Source organism: Dryobates pubescens, chromosome 8, assembly GCF_014839835.1.
Source record: "Dryobates pubescens isolate bDryPub1 chromosome 8, bDryPub1.pri, whole genome shotgun sequence".
NCBI lineage: Eukaryota > Metazoa > Chordata > Aves > Piciformes > Picidae > Dryobates > Dryobates pubescens.
In genome coordinates this window covers 16,225,814-16,246,377 of record NC_071619.1, presented here as the reverse complement: position 1 = coordinate 16,246,377, position 20,564 = coordinate 16,225,814, and the positions used below count along the sequence as shown (strand labels likewise).

The following is a 20,564-nucleotide window of genomic DNA, read 5'->3' as shown; positions in this document are numbered from 1 at the left end:
ACTGATACGCACACACACCTTGGATTTATGATTTCACCCACTACACGGCTGGTCCACCACCTAGAGAAGCTGGTTTACCATAAGCAATTATCTAGGTCTGCCTTTGGTTTTAATTTCTAATAAATAAACTCCAAGGCTGTAATTCTCTCCAGTTCCCAAAGAAGATTACAGACCAGTGGTCACAGAAGCTGTCTCAGAGCTGACCTACCCCTGATCCTGTCCCCATCCCTGGCGCCAGTGGCAGCAAACAACATTGAAACAGCATTGCACATGGGAAAGTCATCATGCATGGGGAAGGCATCATGTGAGAAATCTGCTGAATTAGGCAATCCTGCAGTGGGGAGGGAAAGGCTGACTCCTTCCACAGATCATCCTGATGGCACAATTCAATGTGTCTCGATAGCACATAATGAATGACAAGCACAAGATATAGTGACACGGTTCACATCTCTAGAATCTGGAGCAACCTCCAAGATGCTGAACATGCCAGGTGAGAATTCACACTGTGCAAAATGGTAATGTGTCCTTCCCTGTACATTTCCAAACCCCTGGAGGCTAGGACCTCCTATCCATTTTTGTGTGTCTCATGAAGTTTTTCTTTGGAGAGGTCTAATTTCTGTTCTTCCTTTGTTGAAACCAAACCATGCACAACTGTGCAGAAAGCAATGGCATTGAGTTCAGGGTGCTTCCAAAGCTAGTGCTTTCTGCTTTCTCATGAAATTAAAAACCAGGTACCTGGTATATGCAACATGTACAAAACTGCCCCTTAGGGTATGAGTCTGTAACATCAGGTGGTCTATAATAGAAGAATAACTCATTTGTCTTTATAATTTGAGAATAACACTAGTCTAAAAAAAATGTTTGCAATGGCAAAATATTTGCAAGCCCTTTTCAAAACATGAAGAAGAGCAATCCAGCAGCAGTATAGAACTATACAGTGATTTTATTCAAAGCCTTCAGAGAGAATGCCTTAGCTCCCTTCTTAAGGAAACAAAGCCCGGGAGATTATACTCTCTGCATGTTCCTTTGTAAATTTGGAGCCCTGTGGCCATTTTTCACTGACAACAGCATAGCCCTCTGCAAAATAATTAAAGTTTCATGTGTTTTATGAAAAAAAAAAAAAAGAAGAGTGATGAACAAGTAGAAGAGGAGGAAGAAGAAGAGAGATGCCCAAATTACTGGAAATATTCAACTGGAGCTTGCAATCAACTGTAAGGTACAAACTGACAGGAAAAGAGTGTTGCTACATTTAGTGCTCACAGAATGGCTTTTTAAACACAGAAAAATTCTGATAGATTTGAATGAAAATGTTGACAGCATTGGCTGCTCCAAGAATTTATCTAAGTGCCTGTTAGAGTTCTGTTTAAATCTTTTTTTCAAAGCAAAACCTCATCAGTGACTTCTTTATTTCCAGCGGTCCATTCTCTAAAGTCTCTGTCAATCCTTTAGGGCACGTGAGTGAGGAATTCAGCCATAATGTTCGCTTACTGATCATCAGATCAAAAAGAACACAGCTTGAATGGAAATATCCTTTAGACACTGTTCAGGCAAATATTGGGGACAGTCTGTACACAAAATCCTCATAGCCAGAGGTGTCAGCTGAGCAGCAAGAAGGAAATGAGCCCTGAAGGCCAAAATTACTTAGGCAGAATGGCACAACAGTGACCAGTAATTCCATGTCTTACTTGTAACACCTGGACACCAGTTATTTCAAGATTCCAGGATGACCTGAGAGAGGCTGTGGGTTCAACAACTACAGAGTGATTTGGCTGAGCAGTGCTGCAGTGGTGCTGCAGAATGCAGTCCAACTTCACCAGCTGAGGGGCATGGTGCAGCACAAGGAGTACAGATGCTAAAAGCAGTGCTGCTTAGGGCAGGTCTGAGCAGGTGTCCCTACATGCTGCTCTGTAGGGATGCCACCAGCTCAGATCAGAATTATCCTGAGGATCACTGCACCCCAACTCACTGGACAGTGAAAACATGAACTAGTTTTCCTGTTGGCTTTCAAAAGGAAAGTACAAGCTACTGGCTTTTCAGACCTGTTTCTTCTTTAACATTGGGGCTTCTCTGATGCAGATTGGCAGTTCCACTAGCACAGAGCACCCCCACTAAGGCACACGTTGTCCTACAAAGACCTGGAGAAGTCATCACTTTTCAGATGGCCACTGTTACATGTGTCAGGGAGCAAAACAGCCAGGAACCTACTCTGTAAAAGGATCTTCCTGTCTCAAGACACTTCACAAAATGAGGTCATTCTGACCATAAAAAAAGACATGGATTTTCTTTTTGAGGGTGAGAACTATGACCTTATCTGATACTGTCTTAATGAAAGAATAATCCCTTGCTGCATGGAAACTTTGGATGTCTAGTGCAACATCAAATGGAGCAGAGCTTGAAAGTGGTCTGTAAATTTCATTTGTCCCATTTCTGTGCCCTGTTGTGAAACTAACATTTTAGAAGTAAACATCCCTCACCTAGCAAGAGAAATAAATATTGTTGACAACTAAAATAAAATGCATCACTTTGGGGTCAGCAGACACATTTTCTCTTTATAAGGGAAAGCTTCAAAGGCTGCATTGGATAGCAGATTTTCTATTTAAAATGCATTTCTATAGCTAAGGCTAAACCACTTTGATCATGTTCATTTTTGGCTACAAAAGATCAAAACAGTGTTCTAAGTGTTATGTGTAAAGCAATCATCTTAATTTTCTAATTATGTTGTATTTTTTTTTTAATTATTTTATGATGGACTATTTAATATGAGAAAAATAATGGCAATGCCAAGAGTAGAGCAGCAAGTTTTAGTAGTAACTATCTTTGTTTTTTAAAGAAAAAGGACCTCCACTGTTTAAAAAAAAATTCCTACTGTGTAGGGAAAAAACTCAACCAAAACCAACTGTTTTACAATTTGGAAAGACAGATTATCCAAGCTATTGGCCTTGTGGAAGTTAGTGGGAAGTTGTTTCTATAGGGGGGAAAAAAAAATCAACAAGCCAAGACTGAGTTAATTAGCAATGGAATTCATCTTTGAAAATATTTTTTTCAGTAGAAAGCAGGCAGGTAAAAAGTTGTTCACAGGAAGAGAGTCAGAGGTCCCAGCTGCCAGCTAGCACAGGACCCAGCCCTGACCTCAGTTCACTGCACACACTGTGCTGCTGCCAACTTAATCCCAGCCCAACCCAGTTACTGATACAGAAGAATGCCAGCTTGAGCAGTCTCCCTCTGTCTCAGAGCAAACCCACTACTTTGATTCCTAGCTCTAAAAAAAATTCTAGTCACTCTGCCCACAAACCCCCTGACCCATCCTTAAAAATAACTGTAGCTCCTGCTGATGCCAATGCAAAACTGAGCAGAGCAAACTGCTTAACCCAACCCTAGCCTCATTCATTAGTCCATCTTTACCAGTGCTTAATGGTACAGCCTTACAAGGACTGCATGGGGCACAGTGAGTAATGCTCACTGCTGCACACTGAGTGTAACTCCTGCTTAGCGCTCATAGAGTTTCAAGTTGCTTCTGCCAGAGGATTTGAATTCACACTCCCATTAATTTAGCAACAAGTGCAGGAGAAAGAAATCATACTGAATTTCACTTTCTACAGAGCTGTATGCAGACCTGTGAACTCTTTAAATTTTTTTCTAATTACAGCTGATACATATGGGGATGAGGAGATACTGCTGTGTACATTACCACAAAACTAGCATGGGGCAAAACATTTCAAATAGTTATGCAAAGCTCATGAATTGCAGCAGAGGTGAAGAAACCCTGGCTTGCATACGTTGCGCAAACTTCGGCATCAGCCAAAACGGAAATGCTTCTTGTTTTCAGAAGCTGTGTTTCCTTTTGGATAAGTCAACAGAGGGGCTGGTGCTGAGCTTTTTGATTGCAAGTTGCCCCTTCTGTGGGTGGCTGGGGCTTGGGGAGGGAAGGACAGCACTGCCTGGAACATTCTCAGACAAGGTGTCAGCAGTATGAGCAGAGGAGACAAGCGTGCAGCTCTCGCTAGCCCTTCCTTTTGACACCTCTTACGTTACCTTTGTCACTTGAAAGATTCATAATAATGTAAGTGCCAACTCAGAGCTACCTCACTCAACACTTAAGAATGCTCAGCCCAGTTTCTGGGAGCCCTCCATGCCATTTACCCTGATCATGAGCATCAGGAATATTTCTGCAGGCCTGACAGAGCTGAGGAGAATCTCTAACTCAAGCAGCATCTGTTCTTACTGGTGCTTTGTGGTTTTGTACTTGCATCTCTTTGTGTGTGGAATCCACTGGATGGACTCTCCTCCCTGTTAGGAGGCATTGCTGGACATGACGGCTGTGCCTGCACTCTCCAGACATACCTGTGCTGAAAGCCAACAGTGCCAGAGCCAAGGCCGGTGTGGTGGAGAGCAGATGTTGTATCTATAATGTCAGAAACCAGGTATTGTCCCAGGGATGATGTGGAAAATGCACTGCTGGACTGTATTCTTAGTGTTCTGCTCACTCTCTAGAAACAACTGCTTCACTGTTACGGCATGAAATTTTTTTAAGTCACATGAACATATGGAGAGGTTCCTTCTGTGTTTCCTTCCATGTGTTCCCTTGGAGACTCCTGGATGGCAATTTGCACAAAACCAAGTCTATCTCTCAATAAAGCCTCCTTTAGAGGCCCTCCTTAACATACTCAAAATAGTGAAATGGTTCTGATAACTATTGCACCAGCTGACTGAAGACGCCAAAAGGACATATTTGATCCGTGAAGAACTGCTATATTCGGCTGCTTGCAAATACCTTCCATTCTCAAGTCACTTTCACAGCCAAGTCTAATTCCTGAGGCAGGAGGGAATAAAGAGAGCAAAAGATTTACAGAAAATAGCAAAATGCTGAGAATTCTATCCATTGCTGGTTTTTTTGCTGGTTATTTGTTTTTCTTTTTTCTTTTCTTTTCTCTTTTCTTTTCTTTTCTTTTCTTTTCTTTTCTTTTCTTTTCTTTTCTTTTCTTTTCTTTTCTTTTCTTTTCTTTTCTTTTCTTTTCTTTTCTTCTCTTCTCTTCTCTGGAAGGATCTGAGGTTTCATAAAACAAACACACAGTCAACAATTTATTCAAAGGCACTTAGTTATATAAGGGCACCTAGACAGACCAGTTTAAAGGTCATATGCATATGACTACATTTATGAAGCACTGCAGCCACACCTCAGATGCCAACATTTCAACCTTTAAACATTTTCACTAAATTGTACACCTGTTTAAAGTGTAACTTCCCCTGAAACCTGTCAACTTACAATAGTGTGCATGTCTGTGTTTAAGAACACAACCTAGTGCTTGCCCTTGTTCATCTTATTTCTTTGTCTCAGTCACATCACGCACATACCGTCACTATCCTACAATGACAACTTCATCCACTACTTTTCTGTTTATGATATGATGCCATTTATACATTGTCCTTTTACTCAGCAAGAATGGCTTTACACTAAAGCATGAAGCTGGCTTTGTTCACTGTAAGTTAGCAGCACATCTTGGTGAGTTAAAATAGTGTGAGGTACTCAAAGGCAAGTACACATTTAAACACTTTGCTTATGGGATTCATGACACTGAGACTTTAAAACTATGTTAAAGGAAATCAAGAGACAACAACCCACTCCATGTGTAGAGTCAATATCTGAACACATTCCATGTTTTAAACCATCTTTTTGAAAACCTTTACCTGCCTTAATTCCCTGCCAGAAGTTAAACTTGGGCCTTTATGTTTCTCTTTGAAGGCCTGATACCAAATCTTGTAGGCACGGGCCTTCTCCAGAAATTTTCCTTCATATTTCTTTCTGATTTGAAATATTAAAGAAGGCAAGTTCCAAGGATATATTAAATAATTCCAGTCCTAACCACAGCCAGTATTGCAAGGAGAAAGAATGCAAGCTATGAAATGAATAGAAATATCAAAGCTTGTTCAAAACCTCGATAGGTTCATGTAAGTGTGCAAGCTAATCTGCACTGCTGGATCAATGGTATCTGTAAGACAGAAAGAATATTTGGAGGAAAAGGAGTATGGATCTGGATAAGAAAGAATAATTAGTTTCAGTGTTTAAAAGCATCAAGGTGGATCAAGCAGAATGAAAAGTCCGTTAACAAAAAAAAGCCTCAATCATATTTCTGTGAAGTTTGTATCTTAGTAAAAGCTAGGACACCAGTGTGGGAATATGGCTTCATCATGCTTGTACTTCATACAAACAAGAGTCTCACAATGCTCACTGTCCTGAAAATCTAAAAACTGCCTCAGACCTACTTGCTTCTACTGCTGGACTGTATTGGCCCACTCCTAGAATGCTTGAGCTTGCTGAGACAAGTGGCCATTGTGGTAATGTTTCCCAAGTCCGTATAGAATATAAAAAAGCATTCTAGCGTCATAAATATGCATTTAGGACCTGTTCTTTTTATTCTATGGCCATTCTAGAGGTGAAATATAAATAAAGGAAAATCTCCTGAAACCAATGCAGAATTACAGAACAGCAACATAAGTATGAAAAGAATTTAAAGTATTTTTAAAAATAACAATATTTTTTAAAAAAAGTAATAACTTCTATAGAAATATCAGAATCTGAATTCCTTCCATCCTTTACACATAACATGAGAGCAAGCTATTTGTTAGGAAAAGAGAAAGTAGTTGCAGGTTTGTTGACAATTTCATTAGGTATGATAAAGTATATCTATGAACATATTTGTTTTCAAAATTCCTGATCCTACTCTGCCACTCTACAGAGACTGGTATTCTCCTTAAAACTCCAGCAACCTGTGATAGTAAGAAGAGCCTTGTTATAGCTGTGGTGGCTAAGGAGAGGATAAACACGAGAACTGAGGATAAAAGGAGTCACCTTTCTCTGGTGCTGCCTTAGAGGAAAGCTGAAGCGATCATAGAAGTAATGACTAGTGAGAAAGAAACAGATATTTATTGTCAGCGTGCCGCATGATTGGGGAAAAAAAGGGTGCATGACCATTATTTTGGAGCAGTCTTTACCCAGCACTGCTTCCAAGCAGTCAGGAACTGTTTCTATTCTTCTGTCATCTCAGTCACTCAGCTGAACACATGATTTCTGGCATAAGGTCAGTTATACTTCAAGTTATCTCTGGCCCAAAATTAATGAAGACTTTGTGGGATTTGTAAAAGACAGTATCAAGACTGGGCTTGAGGAGCTGCTTTATTATTTGAGACCAAAGATATTTCATTGTCTTATATTATTTGTAAGTCACATAGGTGAAAGGATGGCTATTTCTTGAAGGTTCCTTTTATTTAAAGAGCAGTAGCATGACTCAGCCTGAATTTAGGTAACTCTGAGAAACCTGGAGAAGCATGAGAAAGGGGCAAGTGTGGCAGTAAGAAAGCAGAGTCTTTCAACCAGAAGAAAGGAGGATAGATCAGTAAAATAGTTTTTTAAGTATCTGTGTCTTTTTTCTACAAAAGGAGCTAAGTATTTAAAACATATAACTATATCAGAATGTAGTATTGCAAAGTTAGAATATAAATTGTTGCTGTCTCTTGATTGCTAAAACAATAAATGCAATGGAATTCCTTTTTTTTTTTGGGGGGGGGGGGATGGCAGATTCAGTCTTAGAGATCCATCATTGGGACAGCAGAGGTTTAGGTGTGGTCTCTGAGGGTGTGTGTATTGTAGACAGAAAATGATAATTTAAACATTCTTCATTGTCTTTGAGCTAGGTATTCACAGACTGCAAAGATGGTATGTGTGCATCTAAGCTGGCTAGTTTCTTCCCTCTTTTTCTTTTGTTGTGGTGTTTTGGTGGTGGTGGTTTTTTGGTTGGTTGGAGTATTTTTTTAGGGGGTTTAATTCTTTATCTCCTGAACAAAACTGGATGTCATGAGGTCTGTGGTGACAGGTTGGACTTGATGATCTTTGAGGTGTCTTCCAACCTTGGTGATTTTGTGATTCAGTGATTCTGTGATGTCCATGCACTCAGCCTCTACCTACATTTAGCAAAGCTTTCTTTTCCTTTCTCCATCTCCATCCTGTGCAGTGGATAAAGTTTGCCATTAGGTAGGCTTGCACAAATTACGCTAGGCAGCTATAAATAAGTGTTTTATTTGGGTTCCTAACATCTTAAATAATAAATATTTCACTTTGGGGTTTTTTAAATTGCTTTTCCAGCTATCAAACAACTTGCTTGTGTCCACTTTGATAACTCCACTGTGACAATGACTGCTTCAGTTATTTGATGATCTGTAACTTCAGTATTCCACAAAGTCAGCCAGAAATATTTCCTAATTAATCTACAGAACAAATGCATGGCAGAGTAAAGCAAGTGACTTGCTTCTCAGTTAATAAAATCCATGTCTCCAAAACCTTTGCTGCTTTCCTTGGATTCACTGATACTTTTATTCTCATTGAGAGCAATGTCTCGGTCCAGACCTCAGCAGAAAATCCAGATTCCTGTCATACTCTCCCAGATAGGCACTGAAAGTCAGCTTTGTTCCACTTAATTAACAAGTGGGGAGTACCAGCCTAGTTTCTTTCAGTAGCAGGCTTCCCTTGTCAGAAAAGCACAGAACCTGTCTGTATTACAAGTGCAGCGCAGAACTACTAACAGATGAATATACTGTTTTATTCAGAGAGAAGATATGGCTGTTTGCCGCTGTGACATATTTGTTTCAGGGGATTACTTATTCAGAAGAACTTAGAAGAATGAAAAGAGCTGTGGACCCTGAAGCATTTATGAATATTGTAAGTTGCTTGTTGCATGTCTCATAGAAGAGGGGTTTCTAGGTGTTAGAAGTGAGAAGATAGATAAGCTGTCTTTAACTCACCCTCTCTAGTCACTCTATATACTATTGCTTGCTCTTCTTTTTTTGCATGTGCAATAGCACGTCTTATGTTTAACAGAAATGAAGGCAAACACTTTTCCTTAGTAAATCTCCAGAGTTTGTATCCTTTTAAATGCCAGTTACCACTTTGCTATTGCTGGCACTGTCTTCTGTCTGAAAGAACAACCATCCAGAAAGCTAGCATTTCTTCATCAAAAAGGAATCTAAATAATGATTGGCTTGCTTCCTCCTCCAAAACATCACCTCCTGCCAAGCAAGCTTAGATTTTAGTCACCTGTTAAAATCTTGGATTTTTTTCTGTCCTGCATGAGGAATTACATTGAATAGTTGTCTGAGTACAAGTTATTAAAAAAAAAGTTATTAAAAAAAAAATCCTTTTTGCCAAAAGTAATATTCATTGCAGAGCTTACAACTGGCTGTGCTAGTGATGTCACTTGTGACTATGCAAGTGGCCGATCCTGTTTTTTCCAGCACTTTTTCGGTGTTATTCATTTGCATAGGTACCAATCACAAAAGGGCAGTTGTGAAACTCTGAATTACTCTGAAGGTAGTTTAAATAAAATGGTTTCTCACTGCGTTGCAGCAGATTAGGAGCACGCACTCAGGAACCTCTTCATCTCATCTATGGGACATCGTAAGCTCCTGCTATGGTGTTGTAGTGATTCTTCTGCCATCGGAATGCAAGGGCTTGTGCTTGCGTGACAGTAATATAACATAGCTTTTTTTATGGCAGATTTTAACTGAATAGTCAAGTCCTGGATGGAATACAAAGAAGGAAGGAAGTCTGTTGCCATTTCAGGGTTACAATATCCGATCTGGTACTGCTTTACTCACATGCTCAGTATATGTAGGCTAAATTCCCAGTGGTATCTGCTCCCTAACATTTCTTCATTGTGCATAACTTACAGATACAGTACATGAAATCCACTTCTGCAAGCAAATGCATTTGTACTTTCTCTTCTAGAATGATCTCATTGCTTACAAAGGGTATCCTTGTGAGGAGTATGAAGTGGCTACAGAGGATGGTTATATCATTACCATTAACAGAATCCCTTATGGTACACAGAATCAGGGAAACCCAGGTACACTTCTTTAATATGACATAAACTCAGTCTAGATAGTGCACTTTCTGGGAAGAGATACCTTATATTTGTAAAATGTCCATCAAAGCTTGTATAGATGAGCACAATTTTAGTAGAGAATTCCATCTGCCATAAACAGCCTGCAAGATCAACACCATTTATGTCAAGTAAACCTATTTATAATTTAAAAAAAAAAAAATCTGCTATCTGTGAAGCATCTAACCTCACAAAAAGAGTAGATGAGCAAAAGGTTATTAAAAGAAGAAGTAAAGGTTGCAAACCCCCCAGTTATCCTCCTCTGAGAGGGTCCTCTTCTGTTACAGCTTTTAATTTTGCTTTGGTTTTGCTTACACTTGGTTAATAACAGGGAGTGATTCACACTTTGAGTAAAGGAAGCCTCTGTAAACAATCCCACACTTTCATTCTAAATATCAGTGCTGAGAATCTCAAGCTAAAGCAGTAGAGCTATACAAATAATGACCAGCAATTGCTAAGATGGTTTTTTGCTAGTGTCAGACAGGTCTTCCCACGAATCCTCACAGGAGCTAAGAAGTTCTCTCTTTATGCAAAGGAACATTTTGTTCTTATGACTAGACATCTCCCTATAAGTTAGTGCAGAAACAACATAGTATCATAGTATCAGTCAGAGTTGGAAGGGACCACAAGGATCATCTAGTTCCAACCCCCCTGCCATGGGCAGGGACACCCCATACATACAGGAGAGCAAATTCCCTGAACTACCAGAAAAATCAAGACATTTTAAAAGTCGCTTTTTTGTTTGTTTCTGATTTGCTTTTCAGCTCTGAGACCTGCTGTATTTCTCCAACATGGATTACTGGGAGATGCTAGTAACTGGGTCACAAGCCTACCCAACAATAGCTTGGGCTTCCTTCTAGCTGATGCTGGCTTTGATGTTTGGATGGGAAATAGCAGAGGGAATCGCTGGTCCAGAAAACATCAAAATTATACCATTGATCAAGATGAATTCTGGGCTTTCAGGTAGATTGAACCATTGAAGGGTATCTCCATTTCTCATCCTTACATATTTATTTAAGCTCTCCCAATCAGGGATTTACATATGCTACCTTTTAAAAGCATTTGTTACATCCACTTTTGCTGTGGTACCCCTAAACACGTGTGAGCTTTAATGGGGGGGGGTGGGGGGTGAGGGGAACTACTTTCCTCTAATTACTGCTAGAAAAGGTTCTTTAAACTACAGATTTAGCAGCAATTCTAAGCTGTTTAGAGGCACTACTCTGCATAGAACAGTAACACTATAATCACAGAAGGAGAAAACATAAATCATTTCTGCACTGATTTTAATGGACATTTAAAAATAGACCTTTTGTTTAGAGCCTAATTGCATAAAATGTGTGATTACATGGAAGGAGCTCTCATCCTGTGTGGAACATTACAATTCAATATGATACTTCTTGAAGTTATAGCCCTTCTGTTGATATCAAGGGAGAAAACACCACAGAATATCTTGAGCAGTATATTCCATATCCAGTACCAGAAAGACACAGATCCTACAATATCTGAATGGTTCACTAAATGGTTCATGCTGTTTCTTTGCTGACGAGTCTGTAATAAAAATGAGCATTCAAATGGATTTTTAATTTATGCATGCATCTCTTTCAATCTCCTGCCAACAGTTTTGATGAGATGGCAAAGTATGATATTCCAGCAGCAATAAATTTCATTGTGGAGAAAACAGGACAGGAAAAGTTGTACTATATTGGCTACTCACAAGGTACAACCCTTGGTAAGTTACACACAACGGAGAAATGTTTCAGGAAAACAGGAATAAAATGTGATTTGAGATACTGAATGTAGCTGGGGTATCCATTAACTCTTTGCAGGTGTGAAAAACACAGTATAAGCTGTTTTCAGCATGTAGGCATTCTTTATTCATTATAAAGACAATAAAACATAAAGAGCCAAAAGCAGTGCTGCTGTAAATCTGTCGACTAGGAATTACACTAGAAATTACTGTGGGTCATGCAAATTGTTTCCTTTCAAGATGTTTGGGTGTGCCCTACTGCAGATGGTCAATTGATCAAAACAAACAAAATAGGAAGTTGAGTACAGAAAGGGAAGTTGGACATACACACACACACAAAGAAAGAAACAAACAAAAAAAAAGAAACTCAGTTGACCAGAAGAAAAACAACTGTTGCTCAAAATAGTATATGAAATGCATGAATGTATGATAAAAGTGTGCTCTTGTGTTTAAATGGGTTTGGGAGAAAGCTGCAAATACAAAATATAGAAAGAAATTTCTTTCTGAAGAGGGAAATAAAAATACAAGCTGGCAACACATGGAGAAGAGGGATTTCACACAAATCTAAGCTGAACCGTAGCCTCTGGACAACTAAGGTTGCTTGTAGCTTTGAAATCAGGGAGTTACATTTATAAATACTGAAAGCAATCTAATGTACTCGTGATGGTTTTCTAAAATCTTTTTTATTTTCTCAGCTTTCATTGCATTTTCAACAATGCCAGAGCTGGCTCAAAAAATCAAGCTCTATTTTGCATTGGCACCTGTCACTACTATTAAGTATGCTAGAAGCCCGGCAACAAAACTCCTCCACCTTCCTGAAAAATTGCTGAGGGTATGTGATATCTTGGTTTCAACTGTTTAGCCATATACTTGTTTGTTCAGCTTTTGAAATGGATAAACAGAAAGTAGAGGGCTTTATGAAATCTATTCATTTGCATGTGGGTAGGTTTACCTTATGATTGAGGCCTTTGGAAGTTCAGAATGGACATTAAAAACTTTATCTAGGGCAATAGTGCAACACTGGGGCAGGTCACCCAGAGAGGTACAGAGATGCAGATCCTCAAAGGCTTCCAAAATTCCTGTAGACAAAACCGCAAGCAATGTGCAAGCTTAGAGATAAAATATAAATTAGACTTATCATTTAGCATATCTCTTTGTTAAAAGTGGTTTGACACATCAGCCTGAGCAGACTGATGCAAGGGAAAACCACTGAACTTCTTACTGAAAACATAATCTGGCAAATGAAAAGAAAAAAAAGCAAGTGAGAAGCACTGAAAGTGCTGGAGAAGAGAAACAGGACACAAACAACTTTAAAACCCAACAGCACAATGTACATTTAAATGTGCATTCTTAAATGAATGTTACCTTTGCATTTCACAGAGTTTGCTTGGCAAAAGAGAATTCCTTCACCAGACCGAACATCTGAGAAAGATAATGGCCCCTGTTTGTAGCCACCGAGCTTTTGCCAGGCTTTGTAGAAGTGTCTTCTTCAGTCTGGGTGGCTGTAACCTGAAAAACATTGACAAGGTATGTGCAATTCTTACCAGCTCTACTGAGAGTTTAAGCTTCTACTCTCAAAATTTACCTTCTCTACTGTGATTTTTTCTATTGTGCAGTGTCAGATTACAGGGAACAGTCCCCACTACTAGATGGCAATATCTTCTGGGTGCCCCCCCACTGCCAGGGGACCACTGCCTACTCCTCAGAATAGCGCTTGGCATCAGCCTTACAGTGCCTGATCAGCTCTAAACAGCTGATCAAAGCTTCCCAAAACTGCAATCAGCTTTCTGCCACACCTCACCAAGAGCATTGCTCTTGGTTCACACTTTGACTACTGGTCTCGCTGCAAATCATGGCAGCATGCTGACACACCAGGGAAGAAGAAATAAAACTCCCAACTGCTTCATGTTTCCAAGGCATCCTGGGGTACATCAAGAAGAGTGTGGCAAGCAGATCAAGGGAATTTCTCCTCCCTCTCTGCTCTGCCCTGGTGAGGCCACATCTGGAATACTATGTCAAATTATGGACTCCCTAGTTCAAGGACAGGAACTTGCTGCAGAGGGCCCAGAAAAGGGCTACAAAGGTGATTAGGGGACTAGAACATCTAGACTGGAAAAGAGAAGACTCATGGGGAATCTCATAAATGTTTATAAATATTGAAAGGGTGGGTGTCAGGAGGATGGGACCAGTCTTTTTACAGTGGTACCCAGTACATAACAAGTTGCATCTGATCATGAGGAAGAACTTAATGGGTGACAGAGCACTGGAACAGACTGCCCAGAGAGACGGTGGAGTCTGCATCTCTGGAGACAATCAAAATCCACCTGGATGTGTTCCTGTGTGACCTTCTCTAGGTGAACCTGCCTTGGCAGGGGTGTTGGACTTTGTGATCTCCAGAGGTCCCTTGCAACCACTACCATTTTGTGATTCTGTGATTTAGTGAGCTCTTTGCAATGGAGAGAGGAACATATGTATTCCCACATGCTCACCTCCTCCAAGCCTTGGACCATCAGGGCTGTGCTCAGAGACACAGGATATTTAGGGGGTACCTAAGAAAGAGTTGTCAGACACTGAGCGTTAAGACATACTTGGGAAAGACATGCTATGTACAGCTGTAGGCCAGACAACCTGGGTTTGAAAATGTTGGAACCACATCATCATTTCAGTTGGAAAAGACATTTATGATCATAGAGTCCAACTATTATCTAACTCTACCAAGTCTGGTGCTAAGCTATGTCTTTTAAACATCTCCAAGGATGGTGATTCAACCAACTTCCTAGGGAATCTGTTCCAGTATTTGATAGCCCGTTCAGGGAAGAAGTTTCTTCTAACATCAAATCCAAACCTCCCCTGGTATAATTAGAGGCTATTTCCTCTCATCCTATCATTTGTTACTTGGGAGAAGACACCAACACACACCTTGCTGCAACCTCCTTTCAGGAGAACAATGCAGTCTCCTCTCAGTCTCCTTTTCTCCAGGCTAAACAACTCCAGTTCCCTCAGCTGCTCCTCATAAGACCTGTTCTCCAGTATTTTGTTCCAGGAGAGTGGACTTGATGATCTTTCAAGGCCTCTTCCAACCCTTAACATTCTGTGATTCTGTAATTCCAGCATGTTTCAAAAAATAGCACAGAGCATGTTCTGTGGGGAAGGATCATATAGCAGATGGTTAAGAAGCCCCTGCAGGACTTATTTCAAACAGCCATACATTCATTCCTCAGGCAATTGCAGTTCCTTTTGCTGCTCTGTCCAACAGCAATTCTCTCTCACACAGAATCTGTTACAGACTCCTGAAAAAAACCAACATGTAGTTTGGGGTATAAATTGCTGACTTGCTAGTCTGTCTTTTCTACTTGTAAATTCTTTTCTATTCTCAGTCATCCTGGAAAATGTTCTGGTCAAAGGTTGTTCTTTTGGTGTCACTTCAACCCTCATACATCACCACGTATGGAGTAACTCTGAGTTAGTCTCCAATCATGCCACTCCAGTTTCTCTTGGTTTTATTGATAGATGACACCACTGTGGCAGATGTTTTGATGTACAACTGAACATAAAGGAATAAAAGAATACTTACTAAATATTTTCTTTCAGAACCTAATCGATGTGTATATTGCACAAACCTCAGGTGGAACTTCCGTGCAGAACATAATCCACTGGAGTCAGGTACTAGCAAACTCCTGGAAGACAAAATAGATACTCATGTCTGGCTGAGTGATATACTATGGCTACAATTGATATCCTGCTGTGAAACCTTTGCTAACTTCTTGGAAACACATGAAGTTCGCAGTTTAATTCTGCTATCTCAATTCAAAACACTGTTTTTCATGGATCCTTCTTTTGCCAGCAGGATAGAAATACCCTGTGTGATAGAGGTACATTCAGATTTGTGCAGAAATGTGTGCAGATCTATGTATCACTCTTCTCCTTGTAGATCCAACACCTTTTACAAACTGTGTCCACAACTCTATACAAAGCAGTGATGAGGAAAGCTGCCTTTCTGTCTGTAGTTCATACCTAGGATTCAGTAAGTTTGGGCTCCAGCCACAGAAGCTGCTGCATGCAGGGCAGGTTTCCTGGCAGCACTGGAGGCTCTGGAGCAGATCAGAAGCAGCTACAAGTACAGTCAGCCTGCAAAAATGTTAATAATGCACTTTTCAAAACAGCAAACACATGGATATGATAGTGATATATGCACAGGCTTTTACTTCAAATCAATATTTTTGGCTGTGAATTGACAGAAAATATTAGATTTGATTAATTTATTTCATAAACCACAGCACAGACTCATAAAGAAAAAGAGTTACAAAGGCACAATGGGGGAGCTCTGAAAATTGGCTCGGGTTTAATCCAGCATGTACCCACAGACTGGCAAGTACAAACATGCATCAGTAATGCTTCTAAGCCTCCACTGGTTTTGCTCTTATTACTATTAAAGAAGTTAGCAGACATCTTACCTTCAATATTAAGGTCCCATTTCATCTTGTCTTTCGTAGTAGTGACAACCCATCCTGTAGGACAAAGCCAAGGAGCACAGGGAAAGAACTAGAAATGGTGAATTCTTCAAACCAGAGAGGGAAGAGAAAATACAAAGAGCAGCCACTCACAGAGCTGAGTGATGGCAATGTGACTGTCAGAAAAGGACTCAGCAACAGTAGTGAGAACTTGCTGGAGGCAGGTCTTAATAACAATTTTATGAACTAGAAGAAATTTCCTGGGAGAGCAACCCTAAGTCTTTCTGCAGAAGCTGTGATGGTTTTTTGTGATTTTTTTTTTCCTGGCAAAACCATCTGACTCTTTTTCATCAATTGAGACACTTAATTAAATCACTCTTGGCTCTTTCATAATTCTTAGAAGAACTGCTGTTGAGGCTTTAGATTAGAATCAGAGGCTCAACAGGGAAAGAACCCACAACTTTGCTGTGTGATGGCTTTGTAACTAGTCTTCTCTTGTTCATCCACTTAGGAGGCTCGCTCAGGGAAGTTCCAAGCCTATGACTGGGGCAGTTCAGAGAAGAACATGGGGAAATACCAACAGGTATGTTTTGGTGAAACAATATTATCACCCTTGAGCAATACACAAGCACACAGGAGGAGAGCAAGAATACAAGTAGATGAAAGTATTACTACTTTCATCAACAGAGAAAGCATGCAAGCACTAATGGAAATGATTTTTTTTAAAGGAAAGAGAAAGAGCAAGAGAGAGGAAGATTGAATTTTTGCAATTAAATTATCAATAATAATAAGAGGAAGCAAGGGCAGGAAAAGACAGAAAATGAATTGTGAAAAAGAAGAGTACGTCTTGTGAATAAGACCTAAGTGGTGTCTTGCCTGCTACCAGGATTTAAACAGTTACCACTGCATGCAAGCTCAGGGAAATAATATTAGCAAGAGGACAACTGAAGAGTTAACAGCTATCCCTAGATTCTGGCAGCCATAGACAAAAGGACCTTTTCTTCAAGCAATCCCTGAGGAACTTCTCCTCCATTCACAGCTCTAATCCCATCCTTGACTCTCATACCCTTTCGGTCTCCACAGCATTATGAGTTACCTACCTGCCATTATGAGTTACCTACCTACCTACCTTCTAGGTTTTGTGTTATGAGAAGTAATTGGATAATTATTTCCTGTGCTTTTTCTATGTAGTATCACTCTGTGCTTCACTTCATCCTTGTTATATCTTGTGTTTTCTAAGACATGCATGTCTTCTGCAGCTGACCAGGACTCCAAAAGGATAGAGACAGCGCTTTATCCAGAGACATGCTGGCAACAGCATTATATGATTTTCTGTCTTGTAACCAGTTCTTTCTCTATGAATTCCTAGCTGAGAGGGTATCTCAGGAGGCATTTTTCCTTTGCATGTGCTATCATCCCTGAAATCATAGTCAGACAAGGAAGCAAGGGCACTTTGTTTAGATACCTCTACTTTGAACAGTGATAGAAGAAAGCCCCAAATGCATGTTTAAAGTTTTCTGTGCTTTCCTGGACATTCATTCCAGCACTGCTTTGTGTTTTGCAGGCTACTCCTCCTCTCTACAATGTAGAGGAGATGACTGTACCAACTGCAGTATGGACTGGGGGACAAGACTCACTTGCAGATCCCAAGGATGCAGCCATTTTACTGTCTCAAATTAAGAGGCTCATCTATCACAAGAGGATTCCCGAATGGGCACACTTGGATTTCATCTGGGGGTTGGATGCACCTTTGCGCCTGTACAATGAGATTATTGATCTGATGCAGAGGTATCCTTAACCCACAAGCAGGAGTCAGACAACTCATTCAACGTCACCTGCTTTCACTGGATATGAACAAAACCTTCTTTTGCATCAGATGGTATCTGCTGGAGTCAGAGAAAGGGGTTCTCCTGACGCATTTTTTCACAGCACATACCACTGCAATGCGTTCTGCATCCTGATGGTGTACTTTTTATTTTCTGGCATCCTTGTGGGTCAGAAACCATGTCTTAACTGATACAGTCTAGATTCTGAAATAACTCTATGTGGCTAACAGAAGACAGGGTTTTCATGCAGCCTGCTCTCTTCTTTCAAGACTAACAGTAATCCAAGTACTGAATTTCTCTGAACACAGTAAATGATCCCAAGATGTTTTCCATTCATCATATTATTTCTCAGTTTATTGGGCTGAAAGGCATAGTGTAGTGTTAGCCAAGACTAATTCTAGCAGTTATGGTATTGGTTCACTTTATTATTGGATGAGATGATGACTAGAAAATAAAACCTGAGCTCACAGAAGAAGCTTGCTCCTGAAAAGAAGATCGTTTGTCTTCATTTAAAATAGGGCTGTTCACTTTTTTCATGAGGGAAAAGGCACAAGGGGCAAGGGACACAGGGAGGGTAGACACAGCATAAAACAGTAGCCTGTCTTGTGGTTCAAGCACACACCTGAAAATGGGAAAATTGGGTTCAAGCCCTAACCCCCCCACGACTCCCTTTCGTGTTCTTCCCCCCACCCCCTTGCCAAGATAGAGGAATAATGGCAGACTCAGTCTCTACTGAAAACACTTTCAGGACCTGTGTATATGAACTATCCAGGCTGCAAGAAAGTTGCTGATTTCATCTGGGCAATGGCAGTACTTCAATGGGACACTTTCATTCAAAATTCTTCATTCTCATTCTTCATTCCATGAGGCCAGCAGATATCTCACGTCTGCTCTTTGACATGAAAGCCATTGGCTATCACAGAGGAAAGCTCTTCTAACATTCATCATGGCTCTGAGATGCCTCTCTGGGGTTTAAACACTAAAATGAAAAGTACCCAAATGTTACTAGAAAGAACCCATTGTCTCCATCCCATGGGTATTTAGAGCACTTTGCCCATTAGTGGGAAGGGTCGCTTTGAAAATAGTTCTGAAGAAACAATCAAACTGTCTAATTTCTTGAGAGAGTTCTGGCTGTGTCAGTCTTGTTTCAAATAGGTAGTCATGCACAAAGGTACTTACTTGACGGATAACTTCCATGGTTCTAAGACTGCAGCACTCTGAGTTATGGTCCCTTCACAATAAAATGCCATTAGCCCCACTGTAGAAAGAAACACAGTGCATCTAGGGGTTTCCTTTCAATGTGACACCTTCATCCTCAATCTGAATCAAATATTTATGTGGGCCAACTTTGAGATGCTAATCAGGGCAGGTACAGCTGAGACTGGTGACACTGGTGTCATTATATGTGTCTCACTCTGTGAAATGGTTCATTAGCCAAACAAATTAACTTGGCTGGATGTCTGGTGCCATTTCTGTCTCTTTCCCTTCCGAGGCAAACAGCAGGCCTGGTTTTCCTCCTGAGTCCACTGCCAAAGCCTGTCCCCTTTCCTTGTGCTTCACAAATGTAAGCAGAACTTGATTGAAAAAGAACAGCTCTGCTCCAGACAAGGACGTCCCTTACACCTAATATGAATTCCTGGGGGCAAACACCCTCCAGAGTATCAGCCTGTCAACTAGCTCACAATTTGTAGGGAACTCACATGAGGATTTGAGACATACTTTATGAGTTTTCAATACTTAAAATGGGAAATTCAATAACAATATAGCAGAAAGATACAGACTGAGTTGTGCAGCTGCCTTGCAACCTGGGAGAACATAGAGCAGGATGGTGAATTTTCAGTGAAATCAGTAAAAACAAGTTGGACAAACTGAATTGGAAATGTCATTGGCACTTGAGGAGGGATTATACCTCATGTTGCAGGACCTCTTCTGGGTGGTTAATTTTTGGTTTCATGAAAGTTGTTGTCACTTAGAGACATCTAAGCAGCCAAGTTGCAATGTTTTTCACTAAGAGATTACCAAACTACCTTTGTATGTAGAATAGAATAGAATAGAATAGAATAGGAGTAGAGTAGAATAGAATAGAGTAGAATAGAATAGAATAGACTGGGTTGGAAGAGACCTTTGAGATCATTGAGTCCAACCCATCATCCAACACTATCTAATCAACTAAACTACGGCACCAAGCACCCCATCAAGTCTCCTCCTAAACACCTCCAGTGCTGGTGACTCCACCACCTAGTTCTATCACAGCAGAACTATGTTGCAGCATCACTGGCATCCTGTTCTTATGTCACTCCTTTCCTTCCCCCACTGTTGAAAGGATGCATTGTATTTGTAACTGTGTTCCCAGAATCATCTACCTTCCATCTGGTGTTCTTCTAAATGTTCATCAGGCCATGAAAGACAAGTTCTTTTGAAGACACTTAAGAGTTAATTGGCTGAAAAGCCTGGTCCTCATGTAGGAAGATTCCACTTTGTTTGAAGCCCAGCTGTCAAAGGACACTGAATGTGTCTTTCTGCTCATGGTCATCCACACAATATCAGTGAGGACTGGGCCTCCAGGCTGACTATAATTAATTCAGAAGTTAAAGATCTTATGAGATAGTAT

The 20,564-nt window shown here is 40.3% G+C and overlaps 1 protein-coding gene across 1 annotated transcript; it reads left to right on the top strand.

Annotated features, from left to right (window-relative positions):
- The first annotated feature begins 7,059 nt into the window (after nucleotides 1-7,059).
- LOC104297724 (lipase member M-like) lies at nucleotides 7,060-17,925 on the top strand. Its single transcript, XM_009897718.2, has 10 exons — nucleotides 7,060-7,076; nucleotides 8,599-8,710; nucleotides 9,776-9,893; nucleotides 10,694-10,892; nucleotides 11,549-11,658; nucleotides 12,372-12,508; nucleotides 13,057-13,203; nucleotides 15,268-15,339; nucleotides 16,639-16,710; nucleotides 17,692-17,925. Exons 1-10 carry the CDS (start codon nucleotides 7,060-7,062, stop codon nucleotides 17,923-17,925), a joined length of 1,218 nt encoding a protein of 405 aa, XP_009896020.2.
- The last annotated feature ends 2,639 nt before the right edge of the window (nucleotides 17,926-20,564 follow it).

What these genes read in the sequence shown, in the direction of transcription:
- LOC104297724 (XM_009897718.2), top strand. An exon ending in CTCACAAGGTACAACCCTTG is followed by an intron (nt 11,659 to 12,371) that starts GTAAGTTACACA and finishes TTATTTTCTCAG; the next exon opens with CTTTCATTGCATTTTCAACA. An exon ending in ACCTGAAAAACATTGACAAG is followed by an intron (nt 13,204 to 15,267) that starts GTATGTGCAATT and finishes ATTTTCTTTCAG; the next exon opens with AACCTAATCGATGTGTATAT.